The sequence below is a fragment of the Ailuropoda melanoleuca genome, chromosome 2, assembly GCF_002007445.2.
Source record: "Ailuropoda melanoleuca isolate Jingjing chromosome 2, ASM200744v2, whole genome shotgun sequence".
Lineage (NCBI taxonomy): Eukaryota > Metazoa > Chordata > Mammalia > Carnivora > Ursidae > Ailuropoda > Ailuropoda melanoleuca.
In genome coordinates, this window is record NC_048219.1 from 103,378,345 (window position 1) to 103,393,501 (window position 15,157).

General features: G+C 35.0%; 1 protein-coding gene across 2 annotated transcripts in view; it reads right to left on the reverse strand.

Moving 5' to 3' along the window:
• The window catches only part of DPP10 (dipeptidyl peptidase like 10), a 632,664-nt gene that overhangs the window by 280,352 nt on the left and 337,155 nt on the right, over window positions 1-15,157 (reverse strand). For both annotated transcript variants that reach the window (XM_034654431.1, XM_034654430.1), the window contains exon 5: window positions 11,864-11,938. In XM_034654431.1, the coding sequence (XP_034510322.1) occupies window positions 11,864-11,938 (75 nt within the window). The remainder of the gene's footprint in view (window positions 1-11,863; window positions 11,939-15,157) is intronic.

The following is a 15,157-nucleotide window of genomic DNA, read 5'->3' on the forward strand; positions in this document are numbered from 1 at the left end:
ATGAAAATGAGTTTAAATACTTGTTTCTACTTGTCTTTATACATTACATACACATTAAAAAATGTGTATATAAAAACACTACTGACTTCAAGGATGGCTTAAAAATGCAATTGTTAAATAATTCAAATGGACCAAGAGTTTCAAACATATTGTGAAAATATATAAAATAAACTGGATTTAAATGGTCAAATTTAAACTATTTATGACTTAGAATCAAAATAACAAAAAATAACTTTGCCTAATATAATAAATACTAGACAGTTTCTAACCACAAGTATTCTGACCATCAAGATTTCAAATCTAAATTTCATCATATTTTAGAATACTTTGTTCTTCTTTAATATTTTCAAATTTATTGCATCAAAATGCATCCCACAGTGATTTAGTTAGCTATTAAAAAAATTCTAAGAAGAAGATACAAAAATGAAATGTAAAAAACACAAGGCTGCAAAAGTATAAAAAATGCTAGTGAATATTGCAAATAATGATATGCAATACAAGTACCATTTGTCTTATGAATACTTAATTAGAATACAGTTGATATGATTTCAATTGAATGGGAAAATAATTATGCCAGAATACAGAAAAAATCTAGGGAAATATGTATGGACTTCTTCAAAATGGCCGTGTGATCAAAAGACCAGGGTCTTTGGGGCTAGAATGATTGGATAGTGTGAAATGGTGCCATAGGGGCCTTAAGTTAGTTAGATTTCCAAGTCTCCTCCCTCTGTAAAAAATGATATCACTGGCCAAGGAGCAAGGACTGTGGGATGTTTAAATTGATACATACACGTCCCATATAATACACACAATTAGAGTAGTCAACACAAATTTGTTCCCTCTACTATAATCCTAATTAGTTGTCAAAAAAGAAACAGGGTAATAGATAGGAAAATAAGTGATCAGAGAAATGGTCCAATACAAAAATCCATTACACACACACACATATATAGATGATAACTAGATAGATAGATTTACAGTCCAATTGGCAGTAAATATGATATGTGAAGTAAATACTATATAATAGGGAAAATGAACAAGGTGCTAATTACTGAACAATGTAGATATATTTCACAAATTTGTTGAGCAAAAGAAGACATACATAAGAGTTCGTAATGTATGACTCTATATACAATAAAGTACAAAGCAGACAAAACTAATCTAAGCTATTAAAAGCTTGAACAGTGGTCTCCCTTGTGGTAGGTAGTGTCTGCCAAGGAGCACAGGAGTGTTTTTCTTCTTGATCTGAGTGATTATTATAAAGATGTGTTCGGTTTGTAAAAATTCATCAGGCTATCCTCATAATACAAATATGTTCCTTCGGGGGTGGGGTGGGGGAATGGGATAGGTTGGTGATGGGTAGTAGGAGGGCACGTATTGCATGGAGCACTGGGTGTTATACGCAACTAATGAATCATGGAACTTTACATCAAAAACTAGGGATGTACTGTATGGTGACTAACATAATATAATAAAAAATATTATTATTAAGAAAATCTTAAAAATAATAAAAATTCATTCAGCTAAAAAAAAAATACGTTCCTGTAAGCATGTTACACTTCAACAAAAAAATTTAAGTATAAATAGCCTGAATACAATCTTACATATTTTGCTCCAAATTTCATGTATCCTCCCTAAACCACATATAATTATAACATCACAGATTAAGCATCAGTCTTGAAGGGTAAATGAAGGCAGAGTGGTGTCCAAGGTCAGAAAGGAACAGGTGGATGTCAAACCCATGACCAAATTATTTTGAAATACTACAGAAAAAAAAAGTTAGATCATCTTTCTTAAATTAAATACATACATTTTTGTCCTAAATCACTGTAATGTAAATGGTTAATTTATGGCTGCTTAGGTCTTTTCTCACGTAGAGCTCTTGGATTTTAAGGAATCAGTTTCTCCCAGGGCACCTGTGTGGCTCAGTCTGTTAAGGGTCTGACTTTTGGTTTTGGCTCAGGTCATAATCTCAGGGTTATGAGATACAGCCCCACGTGGGGCTCGGTGCTCAGCCGAGTGTCTGCTTGAGGATTCTGTTTCTCCTTCTGCCTCCCCTGCTCCTTCTCTCTCAAATAAAAAAATAAATCTTTTTAAAGAAATCAGTTCCACTCAACAGGTGGTTCTCAATCTTAAGCATGCATCCAACTTACCTAAACAACTTGTTAAACCACAGATTGTGGGACCAACCTTAAACTTTTTGTTTCATTTGGGTCCTTACAGGACCCAAGAATTTGAATGGCTAATAGTTTCCAGGTGATCCCTGAGGCTATTATTTCAGGACCATATATTAAGAAGTATTATTCCAAAAAAATTTTGTTTTTCAATCCTAAATCATACATTAGACAAGCTTATGGATCTCCCTTGTTTCTCTATTTCCAACAATAAAATAAGAATAACAGGAACTACTATAAAGAAAAATTATAAGGAATAAGGGTGTTCTCCANATAGTTTCCAGGTGATCCCTGAGGCTATTATTTCAGGACCATATATTAAGAAGTATTATTCCAAAAAAATTTCGTTTTTCAATCCTAAATCATACATTAGACAAGCTTGGGGATCTCCCTTGTTTCTCTATTTCCAACAATAAAATAAGAATAACAGGAACTACTATAAAGAAAAATTATATTCTCCAGGGGGCACCTGGGTGGCTCAGTGGGTTAAGCATCTGACTTCATTTCACCTCAAGTCATGATCTAAGGGTATGAGATTGAACCCCGCAATGAGCCACATGTCAAGCCCTGCACTGGGCTCTGTGCTATGCATACGGCCTGCTTAAGATTCCCTCTCTCCTTCTCCCTTTGCTCCTCCCCACCCCGAGCACTCGCTCTCAATCTCTCTTTCTCTCTCTTAAAAATACATACATACATACATACATACATACATACATACATACATACATACAATTCTCCAGGTGTTTTTGATGTGCAGTGAAGACTTAGAATCACTGTTTTAGTTCTACAAACATTAACTATTTTCTATGTGTTATTCACTGCAAAAAAATTCTATGGGCATTAAAATAAGTGAAGCCAAATTCTGGACTTTAAGGGTCTTACACTTTAGTGAAGGCGATGCACTCATAAGAGAATGTGTTCAATATAATAACGGAAATATGAAGATGTAAGTATACAGCAGATGTCATGAAAGCATAGAGAGGGGCCACTTACCTTTACCTGGCATTTTAAGGAAACATTTGCAAGAGGTTCTGGTTCATTAATTCACACATTAAATTTTAAATTATTTTTTTCAGCAACACTGTGCCACACATTGTGTTAAACACAATTACAGCTGTGATAAATTCTACAAAAGGGAGTTAGAATACTGTGAATCTTATGATGAGGGAATTTGACCAAGTCAAAGAAGTCTAGAACAGCTTTGATATTGAAAAAGTATGACTGGGGGGCACCTGGGTGGCTCAGTCGTTAAGTGTCTGCCTTCAGCTCAGGGCATGATCCCAGAGTCCTGGGATCGAGCCCCACATCAGGCTCCTCCACTGGGAGCCTGCTTCTTCCTCTCCCACTCCCCCTGCCTGTGTTCCCTCTCTCGCTGGCTGTCTCTCTCTCTGTCAAATAAATAATAAATAAATAAATAAAATCTTTAAAAAAAAAAGTATGAGTTGTCATCTAAAGAATAAATAAAAGTTACTGACATGAAGGAGAGAATATGGGGTAGGAGTCTGTTCCAGGTAGAAGAGGGAGGAAACATCGTGTTTTGAGTATGGTAGGAAATCCTGGAAGTGCTGAAAGCAAGGGGCAAGCTGTAAGAGGTAAGGCTGGAAAGGCAGGCAGGGCCTTGTAGGCTATCTAATGACTTCTAGTCTTTATCCCAAAGAATCCTGGGGAAAATTTTAAGAATGACAATCAGATTTTTTTTCTTTTTAAAGAGGACCAGGAGGGTAGAGGGAGAGGGGGAGAGAGAATTTTCAGCAGGCTCCACACCTAGCAAAAGTCCAAGGTAGGGCTCAATCCCACAACCCTGAGATCATGACCTGAGCCAAAACTGAGTCAGAAGCTTGACGGACTGAGCCATCCAGGCACCCCAAACAGATTATCTTTTTAAAAAGATCAGTTCATCCTGAGTTCAGAAAACTGATAAAAAAGAATAAAAGTGATTGAACGAACAAAAACATGTTAGGGGCCTGGTATTCTCACAAATAAGAGAAGATGTAACACATCATCCCTCCATTGCAGGAGTCTTTTACTATTTTTTTGAAATATATTTGACATCTAAATTTGTGCAAATTTTCAGGATACAGCATGTTAATCTGATACATGAAGATTAACACACTGTATTCTGTAATCTATCTCCTGACAGAGGGACTCATCTTCACTTCCAATCATAATGGCATTTTCTCCCTTTTTCTTCCACCTACTTAATTTATCACCCTTATAACATAGTTAGTGAAATGTTTCTTAGAGCCTTTACCACACTGTAAGATTCTTAAAGTCAAAAAGCATTCATGTTTTTGTGTCTATAGACTCCTACTACAGCAAGCATAAAACATTCTCAAATTCTGTAGAATAGAAGAATGAGCAAAGAACCATGCTATAGGCCCAAAAGATGAGAAACATTAATTTGACCAAAAAAAGGAAAGTAACTTCTTACTTTGTTCAAATTAACTTTGGATATTAGAAATTAAAAATAATATACATGTAGGAAATAGTCTTTATATTACCATATTAGAATGAATAACCAAGAGAAAAGATTGAGCCCAATTTCAATAAAAATTGATATTAATACATAAAAATTAATATTTTGGGGGGTTGTCTGCAATGTACTAAAAATTGCTAGTTTATATTTTACACTACTTATTTATAATGAAGATCTTGATACAGAATTTTCAAAACCTGTCCATAAACCTATGTTAGTAACCCATGCTTGCTTTGCGAGTTTGGACACTATAATTTCAGATCACTGAACTATTTGTCAAAATAGTATAGTTAACATGAAAAAGGCTAAGAAAAGATAATCATACTCTACATACTTCAGACACAAAGACTGTATCAAGTCAAGCTCTGAATAAAGCATTTCAACATTTGGTAGCCTACAGATTCATGTTTCAATAATGGAAGCCCACCACAGGTAACACATAGAAGAATCAGCTGTTGACCTATTAAAAAAAAAATACCTTCTAAATTTGTCTTGTGCTAAATTGACATTTGACTCAGACTGAGGACACTGTCAGGGAGAAAAGACTAAACCACCATTCTCAAGCAAGCTACCCTGACACCAAAAAAACAAACAAACAAAGAATAGTGCGAGATCCTTTATAGTTGCTCTCTCACAGAATCCTTAAAACAGAATTATTATCACAAGACTTTCCCTTTATATCACACAATTTCTCAACATAGTAAGCTTAAGAAGTATTCATATTTTCTTTCTCTTCATTATAACAATGGGGAAACAGAGGCTGAGGACGCATGTGGTACCCATGTACCAGGTTACATCTTTCAACTGTTCAGTGTGTCTTTCTAATAATACAGCAAAAATATTCCTTTGTGGTCTTCCCAGGTGACCATTACGATGTTCACTTATATAAAGGTAGGATTTCCCATTACTATGATCTTTTAGGAAGATTGGTTTTAATCACCACCATAAACAGTTGAAAACAAAACGGAATAAATATATATGGATAAAATCCTACAAAAAAGGGCAAAAACTACAATTATGTATTTCCATTTGGTTTCTAAGCCAAGAGACAAAAGAAAACACAGCAAAGTAAAGGATGAATTTTATCACAAAATTCAAACTTTCTGTTAAGAAAAAAAGTAATTAAATCCAAAAAAATTGGTGTTATGTTTAAAAAAGGATAATAAACTAATAATTGAATTACATAAATGTATGTTTTAAAAATATACAAAGACTATAAAAAATAAAGGAATGGTGTATATAAATATATTAATCACAATAAAACTAATAAATCTGAAAATATGTGATGGGAATGTTAATCAAACCAGTATTCAAATACATAAGACGTATATATCTAGGAAATATATATGTTTATTTTTATATTTATATGGATGTGTATATGAATATACTGAATATATTTAATTTTATGTATGAACATATAAAAATATACTCAAAGAACTATAGCCAAGGAACCATGACTGAGGAGACGTCTCAAGATTTGGACATGATTTGCTTAATAAAAATGCTGGACTTGGAACGCCTGGGTGGCTCAGCCAGTTAGGTGTCTGCCTTTGGCTCAGGTCATGATCCCAGAGTTCTGGGATTGAGTCGCGCATTGGGCTCCTTGCTCAGCAGTAAGCCTGTTTCTCCCCCTGCTGCTGCTCCCCCTGCTTGTTCTCTGAAAAATAAATAAAATCTTTAAAAAAAAATTCTAGACTGCAATGAATGAAAACATGGGGGGCCTTAGAGAGTGAATATACTTTGCATGTAAAATAAGAAAATAAAGGACTAAGTTAGCCAGCCACTAAGATGGTCGCTCCAAATTCTCACTTCTTAGTAGTCTCCTCCCACACTGAATTAGAGCTGACCTTTGTGACCAAAAATAATAATAATAATAATAATGAAGAAAAAAAAAAGTACACCTTCGGATCACCTGGCTCTCAAACTTGCAGGCCCACCACAGAAATGTATGTATTTGCACATTTTAAAAAGCTGTTGTCTGAGATCTAGCTTCCACTCAGCCTGAATCTAGTTGCTGAGATCCTCTTTTTTGGGACACGGACAGGTATTGGCATATCCTCCACTACTGAGAACATCTGAAAATATAATAGGCTGTTTGGACAAGCACAGAGGTTTGAGAGAAATCAGGAGCTCGGCACATTTGAATAACAAATTGCAACTCTTACACAAGGCCACTCCTTTAAGATGAAGAGACTTTTGTTTCATCAACTATATAGAAACCAACAGAGTCAACCATAAAGAAGAAACAGAGGAATATGTTCCAAATGAAAGAACAAGATAAACCACACACACACACACAAACACTTAATGAAAGAGAGCTAAGTAACCTACCTGATAAAGAGATCAAAGTAATGGTCATAAAGAGCTTCACTGAACAATAAGTAGAATGGATGAATACAATGAGAACTTCAATAGATACGGATAATAGAAGAAAGTACCAAACAGAAGTCACAGAGCTGAGGAGTACAATAACTGAACTGAAAAATACACTAGATGGGTTTGACAGGTGTGTGTGTGTGTGTGTGTGTGTGTATTCAGCCTTAAAAAGAATTAAATCTTTCCATCTATAACAACATGGATGGAACTTGAGGGCATTATTCTAAGTAAAAAAAAAAAGAGAAAGACATGTACCATATGATCTTTCTTCTACGTAGAGTATTAAAAAATTAATTACAAAAACTAAGCTCATATACAGAGAATATATTAGTAGTTGCTAGAGATGGGGTTGGGAGGTGGGAGATATGGGTGAACTGTTTTTTTTATTTTTTATTGTTGTTGCTTAAATAAATTTAATTAAGGGGCACGTGGATGGCATAGTCACTTGTATCTAACTCTTGGTTTTAGTTCTGGTCATGATCTCAGGGTAATGACGTGAAGCCCCAGCTCAGGCTTCACACTTAGTGTGGACTCTGCTTAAGATTCTCTCTACCTCTCCCTCTGTCCCTACCCCTTAAATAAATAAATAAATCTTAAAAAAAATAAATTAAATTAAAAAAAATTTTGAGAAAGTAACAGGCAACATTTTTAAATTATTATTATTATTATTTTTTATTTTAAAGAGAGCGAGCACAAGGAGTGGAGATACAGAGGGAGAGGGGAGAGAGAATCTTAAGCAGGCTTTTACATCCAGCACAAAGCCTGACAAAAGGCTCTGTCTTATGACCCTGAGATCATGACCTAAGTGGAAATTAAGAACCAGATGCTTAACCAACTGAGCCACCCAGATGTCCCTAATAGGAAACTTCTAAGGAAGGATCATATGAGGCATTTAAATTTTTGCCTTTATCTTTTGCATTACTCATTCTGGGGAAATCCAGGTATCAAGTTATGAGGACACTCCAGCAGCATTTCAGAAAGATCATCAGGGAGAAACTCGAAGTCTCATGCCAACAGTTAGCACCAATTTGCATTCCATGTGAGTGATGGACCTTGGAAGTGTATTCTTCAATCTCAGGTAAGCTGTCAGATGGCTGCATCCCCAGCTGATGGCTGACTGCAACTTCATGAGGAATCCAGAGCCAGAGCCACCCAGGCAAGCCGATTCCAAATTGCATTACAAAGAAACTGAGCACAATAAATGCTTTTTAAAAAAGTCACTAAATTTGGGACAATTTACTACATAGTAATATGAAACTAATACTGACTCGTGTGTGTGTGTGTGAGAGAGAGAGAGAGAGACAGAGAGAGAATATGTACATATGTATTTGATTAGTAGATAATCAAGTTAACAATTATTTTTTTCTTTAAAATATAGTTTTAAGTTGGTAAAAATGGTAATATAACAGGCCATACATTGCCTAATGGCAGTTATAAACCAACATAACCATTTTGGAAAGAAGGGTTTCAATATATAGCACGACATAATATATTGTGTTATACTGGGACTCCTCACTCACAGTATAAAAATTAATTCAAAATGAATCAATAGCCTAAATTTAAGAACTAAAAGTATAACACTTTCAGAAAAAAAATCATTGGAGTAAAACTTTATGAACCTGAGTTTGCAAATGGATTCCTAATTATGATACCAAAAGCATGTGCGTAAATTACACTTAATCAGAATTTTTTCAAATTTATGCATCAAAAGACATTATCAAGAAAGTGAAAGACAAGAAAGTGAAAGACAATCTACTGAGTGGGAGAAAATATTTTCAAGTCCTATATAAGAGTCTATTATTCAGAATATATAAAGAACTCTTAAACACAACTACAAAAGGAAAAAAGAAATAGGCAAGGAATTCAGTAGTTATTCCTCCAAAGAAGAAATACAAAAGACCAACAAGCATATAAAAATATGTTCAACATTACTAGTCATTAGGGAGCTGTACACCAAAACCACAATGAGATACCAGTTCATACACACTAGGACAGTTCATAATAAGAAAAATGGAAAATAACAACTATTAGTGAGAATACAGAAAAATTAAAACTCATCCATTGTGGGTGGGAATATAAAATTGTGCAACCACTTTGGAAAGCAGCTGGGTGGTTCCTCAAAAAGTTGAACAGAATTAGCATATTACTCAGCAATTCCAGACCTCAAAATATACTCCAAAAATTGAAAATAAGTACTCAGGAAATTCTTGTGTACAAAAGTTCACAGCCTCATTACTCAGAATAACCAAAAGTTGGGGATAAAGCAAATATTCCTCAAAGGCTAAGTGAACAAACAAACTGTGATATATACATACAAAGGGATATAATTTAACCATAAACAAATCCATGAAGGGCAGATCCATACTACAATGTGGATAAACCTCAGACTATGGTAAGTGAAAAATGCCAGAAAAAAAGGTCACAGGTCATATGATTCCATTTATTTATCCAAATGGGTAAACCCATGGAGAGAGAAATCAGATTGGTGGCTACCAAAAGGTATGGTAGGGAGAATGGGGACTGACTGATTAATGGGTATGAGGTTATCTCTTACATTTATAAAAATGTTTTGGAACTAGATAGAGGTGGTAACTGCACAGCATTGTGAATGTACTAAATGCCGCTGAATTGTATACTTTTAAGGTAGCTTATTTTGTGTTAACTACTGTGAATTTCAGTTCAATTATACAATGTTATATAGTTTCATTCAGAAATTCCATTTATGTAAATGTGCCTTATAGAAATATTAAATTCAGGAAAAAGGGAATATACTAAAAATGTTTTCAAAATATTTTAAAACATGAAGACAACTAAGGTCCAACAATAGGGAGAATCTGTAAGTTGTTGGAATCTAGCCTTTGATTACATTTTTCTGATTGAACTCATCTGCCTTATAATGGAAATAAAGACAAAATATCATATAACCCAATTTGTTAGTGTGTGGCTACCACTTCCTAATTGAAAGATCTTGTATAAAATTTTAAATCATTAAATCCTGCATTATTTAGTTTTTCTGAGATTAACTTTTCTCCTCCATAATAATGCTTGCCTAAAATAATGCTTAATATATGATAATTCCTGTTTACCTACTTTTACATATAAGGGGGGGATAAAAGGAATAAAACACACCAAAATAGTTTTAGTTTAGGTGGTTGGATTTTGTATGACTATTTTTTCCATCTCTGTTATTGGGCATTATGAGCACACGTGCACACACACACACAGCCAGACGCACACAGAGAGTAAAAATGGCATTTAATTACTCTAAAACCATCAAAGATCCCACATAGCTATCTTAGTACAAACCGTAAGACTCCCAGACTGTAAGGTGGGTTTTCAACCTCATAGCAAGGTCTTTTACAGGCCAATAGTTTTTCCTTGTCTATACTGTGATTTTGATGTATAGTTTTAGAATTCTTTTCCTACTCCTTCATACCATTGATTTTCTGCTCTGTTTTGGTTTTTCTAAAAGTTTTATAAATTTATATTTTACATTTAAATCCATCATCCATTCTGAGTTTTTATACAGTGCAAGTCTTAAATAAGTGTATTTTTTCTTCCACTGAATTACTTTCACACTTTTGTCAAAAATCAGTTAGGTGTATTTGTATGGGTCTGTTTCCTGGCTCTCTTCTCTGTTTCATTGATCTGTCTATCCCTCTGCTCATTTCACATAGTCTTGATTACTGTGGCTATTGAAACCTGATTTTTTCTTCAGTTCATTATCAGTTTAATACAGATTTACAGTAAGTTAAAAATCTTTAGATAAATAATATTAAAAACTGGGAAATCATAATATTTTGTTTATAAAACAAGTATTTTTCTTGCTATTACATGTGCTTTTCAAAATCTCAATGAATAGGGATATTACAGAGCTAAATTAAAAAGCCTGAGATTTATAATAGGAAAAGATGTCTTCCATTGTAATCTTCCTGTTTTTCGTAGTGTAATTTTAACTAAAAATATATAAACATGTCTAAAAACATAGCACATGTAAACTCCAAAAGACTAGAGTCATTACTTAGAAGGTCCTCTGAGCTGTGAAATTTCATGTGCTCAAAGCCTTTCAATGCATTATATGAGGCCTCCTGCCTTAAGTCTATAAATTTTCATTGTCTTAAAGCACATAAAAAATTCCTTGAATGATTTCCAATCACTTATTTTCTAGAGAAACTCATCTGTTGAACTGCCTTCCAACATTTACTTTGCTTCTTAACAGTGCAAATTATATCTAAATACAAAACACTCAACAACCATACATATTGCTCTAATTGTGTGCTGTAGAGCTGACAAGGAATAATGAAATGCTAATTGCAATTAGAACATTTTATTTGTTCAGAACTGATTCCTTGGTTTGACCCACTTTCAGAATTTTCTCTATCCACAAGGCTTATGCTCAAATACCACCAAAGAATACCCTGTCCATAACTTGAATCAATGTTTTCACCAGCCCCTTCCCATTATACACACTGAAGCTCAGGGCAGAGCCATCAGGAAACTCCATCTCTACATACAAGAAACACTCACATTATAATAAGGCTGCCCTGATAAAGGCAAAAGCCTCCATTTGTCAGATTTGCTAAACACCTGCCACACCCCCCTCTAAATTAGACGGACTAGGACTAGCACACACACCTAGTAGACTGTGCCAGGTATTTGCTAGCCAGGTATGGAAGACAGGACACTTCCTCCAACCCTCTCTTGTGCAATATTGGTTATCAGTATCCCCTGGCAGCTATTGGATATGCCAATTGTTTTCTAGGTCAGTAGATGACCAAATAAAAACTATGACTTTTTACCTGAATGCATCACAAAGAAAAGAAGATCACTACTTTACCTGTTTGACATCATATGCCAGAAGAACATATTTTAAATCTGGTGAAACTGAATGTTTTGATGCTTTGAAGGTTACCTAGAAATAAAAAAAAAAGGCAGTTATAAAAGCAGTGAAAAGCTTAATAACAGAGACATTAATATACATTTGGATATGTAGATATTTAAAAAGATCTCAGTTCTCATCACAACACAGTGAGTGGTATAGGCATTTTCATTCCTACTAAAATATACATATACATGTATGATTATTCAAATGGATATAAAAATTTAGAGGCTATATTAGACATTTCATTAAGAAGAAAATTTGCTAGCATATCTTTTTTATGTTATCATTTAAAGACTGTGTTAATATTTTCATTATAAGCAAAAAAGGCAAAAAAATCACAACTTCCTAAGTAAGCAAAATGCTTTTATATTTGCACGTTGAATTAAATTAAAAAAAGAACATGCTGTGATGTCATGATTTTTTGTCTTTGTACTTTTGTTTTCTTACAGGTTGCATACTTGTATTTAAAAGCAGATATTTATATTAAAGACTGTCTTTTTAGAGGATAGTAAAATTAATTAAAACACAAATAACTGATCATACTTGATCATAACTACACTGTAGCTGCTGGATTTTGATCCTATCATTCTATCATTGAATAGACCTAATGTCAGAAAGAATTAAAAACAAAGTGAAGCATGGAACACTACATCAAAAACTAAGGATATACTGTATGATGACTAACATAACATAATAAAAAATTTTTAAAAAAATAAAAAGTGAAGGAGAACTACATTGAGAGTGAAGAAATAATTTTATTTGAAATAAAGATGATATTTAATTTCAGATCTAATGAGAAGGCAAACAAGTTTAGTTAATGCATCAAAGGCCTACAAAACACAAATAAAAGATAAAATGGACTGTATATGCATTATAGGCAAACTAGTCTGTATGGGTTTTGCAGAGAAATACATATGTAAATAATTTCATACACCTTATACCAGTCCAATATCTACAAGACAGTTGTCTGTGAAAAATGAAAAAGGGTGAAGTGTTGTTAGAAACCCCAAACACAATGGAACAAAACAAGAAACTCAGACTAATTAATATTTGAAAGAAGTTTGTGTGGTATAATAAAATTTTTTTTTTAGTCTGTTTCTCTAATTCCTTGCATAAAGCTCCTAAAATGCTTGGAATTTTCTGGGTGATAAGAGTGTCATTTGTTATTAATTAATTATTAGTTTCCTTTCACTATATTTGGTTTATCCCAAGTATAAGATGACTCAAGGGTTAGAGGTGGGTGGGGGAGGGTGGCCAGACAGCTTCTGGAGGGGGGCTGCCCACCAAAGGAACCAACCACCAAATTAAAGAATTAGAACTTTCCACCCTAACTGGAGGTCAGGGCAGATGGAGAGGATAGGAAATGGAGTTCACTGACATGGGCAATGATGTAATCAATCATGCCTAGGTAATGAGACCTCAATAAAAATCTGTGAATGATGAAATTTGAAGGTACCTCCTTGTTAGTAAACATATCGACATACCAGGAGGGTGGCACCTCCCAACTCTACAGGGACAGAGGCGACGCTGCAACGCTTCTGGACTTGCCCTATTTACCAGTTCACCTGTCTCTTCATCTGTAGCCTCTAAAATAATCCAGTATTCATATGTATAGCACTTTCTGTATCATTCCAGCAAACTGTCAAACCTGAAGGAAGATTGTGGGAACCACCAAATTTATAGCCAGTTTAGACTGAAATTCAGGGAGCCTGGAGACTTGGGACATGCAGGTGGCATCTGAACCAGGAACAGTCACCAAGTCCTTAGTCTGGAGAGTCTGTGCTAATTCTGGTTAGTTAGAATTGAATCAACTTTAGGTTACTCAGGTGGTGTCAGAATTGTGCTGGAATAACACAGTTAATCCCCGAGCCAGAAAAGCAAGAGAATGGAGTGGTCTGGAAGAAAATACTAATATATGGCAATGCTAAGATTTGGAGGTTTTGCCTATATACATCTATCTTATACAGCCTTTGTAGAAGACACTTTAGGAGAAGGTCAGAATAATCATTGGCAGTAATTCATCTCAAAGATTTTAGTTTTTATTTTTTAAAAATCCACTTCAATAACGATGGAAATAACAACAAACAATGATAACAACAGAGCTACTATTCATCTATCAGCTCAGTATATTGCTTATAATTTTGTAGTTCTCAACAGTTCTCAATCCTTCTCATGATAAGTATTCACATAGGTGTTCTTATCCTTATTCTTCCTTTTTCTGTCATTAACCTACTGTGTATGGAAACCCAATGGAAATTGGTCTGCACAGAATTTTTTTAAAAATATTTATTTATTTTTATTTTAGAGAGAGAGAGAATGTGAGCGGGGAAGGAGGCAGTGAGGGGCAGAGGGAGAAGGAGAGACAGAATCCTCAAGTAGACTCCCTGCTGAGCATGGAGCTGGATGCAGGGCTCCAACTCAGGACCCTGAGATCATGACCTGAGAGGAAATCAAGAGGCAGATGCTTAACTCACTGAGCCACCCAGGCGCCCCCTGGTCTGCACCGAATTTAGGGCCAAGATGAGAAAATAAGGTCTCATGTCTCTCAACATTACACTATCAAGAGGTGTATCATAACACAGTAAGAGGAGGTTTATTGTTATTTAAAAATTGGTCAAGAAGATGAGCACACATAACAAAAGAATACAGGGGCAACTCTTTTAATAAACCCCACCAGCAAGAGTTCCTTTCTTTATGTTTTGGAAGAGCACTTCCCCATTTGAATTATTTAAAGAACATCTCACCTCCCTCACCCTCATCCAACTCTCACGTGACGTTCCTCACACAAATTAACTTCACACGTTCACAGGTGTGTCTGTGCCTCCGGTAACAACATTTTCGTATCTTTTATGGTTTCTACAATTATTCAGTCTGGCACTTTATTAATTATCACTATACTGCCTCCAGCTTATGCAGCACACAAACTGGGAAACTTTCCAAATACCTTTTCAGGGGGCCAAGCTGCTGAACCTTCTCCAAATTTAGAGAGCTGTGCACAGGTCACTGATGCTGCAAAGTGACGTGTTGACAGTACATGTTGCTTAGTCAAGGGACATCGGAAGTCTCAGGCAAATCCCCCTTCACATAGCCATTAATGTTATCATCCGTTGCATCCAGGAGATTCATTCTTTCGGGCAGCCACAGGAGACCCCCTGATTAACACTTACGCTAATTACAGGCATTCATGTAGTTCTGTCTGGTTGAGACTCAACTTGATATGAGTTTAAATTAGTGTTTTGAGGGGCGCCT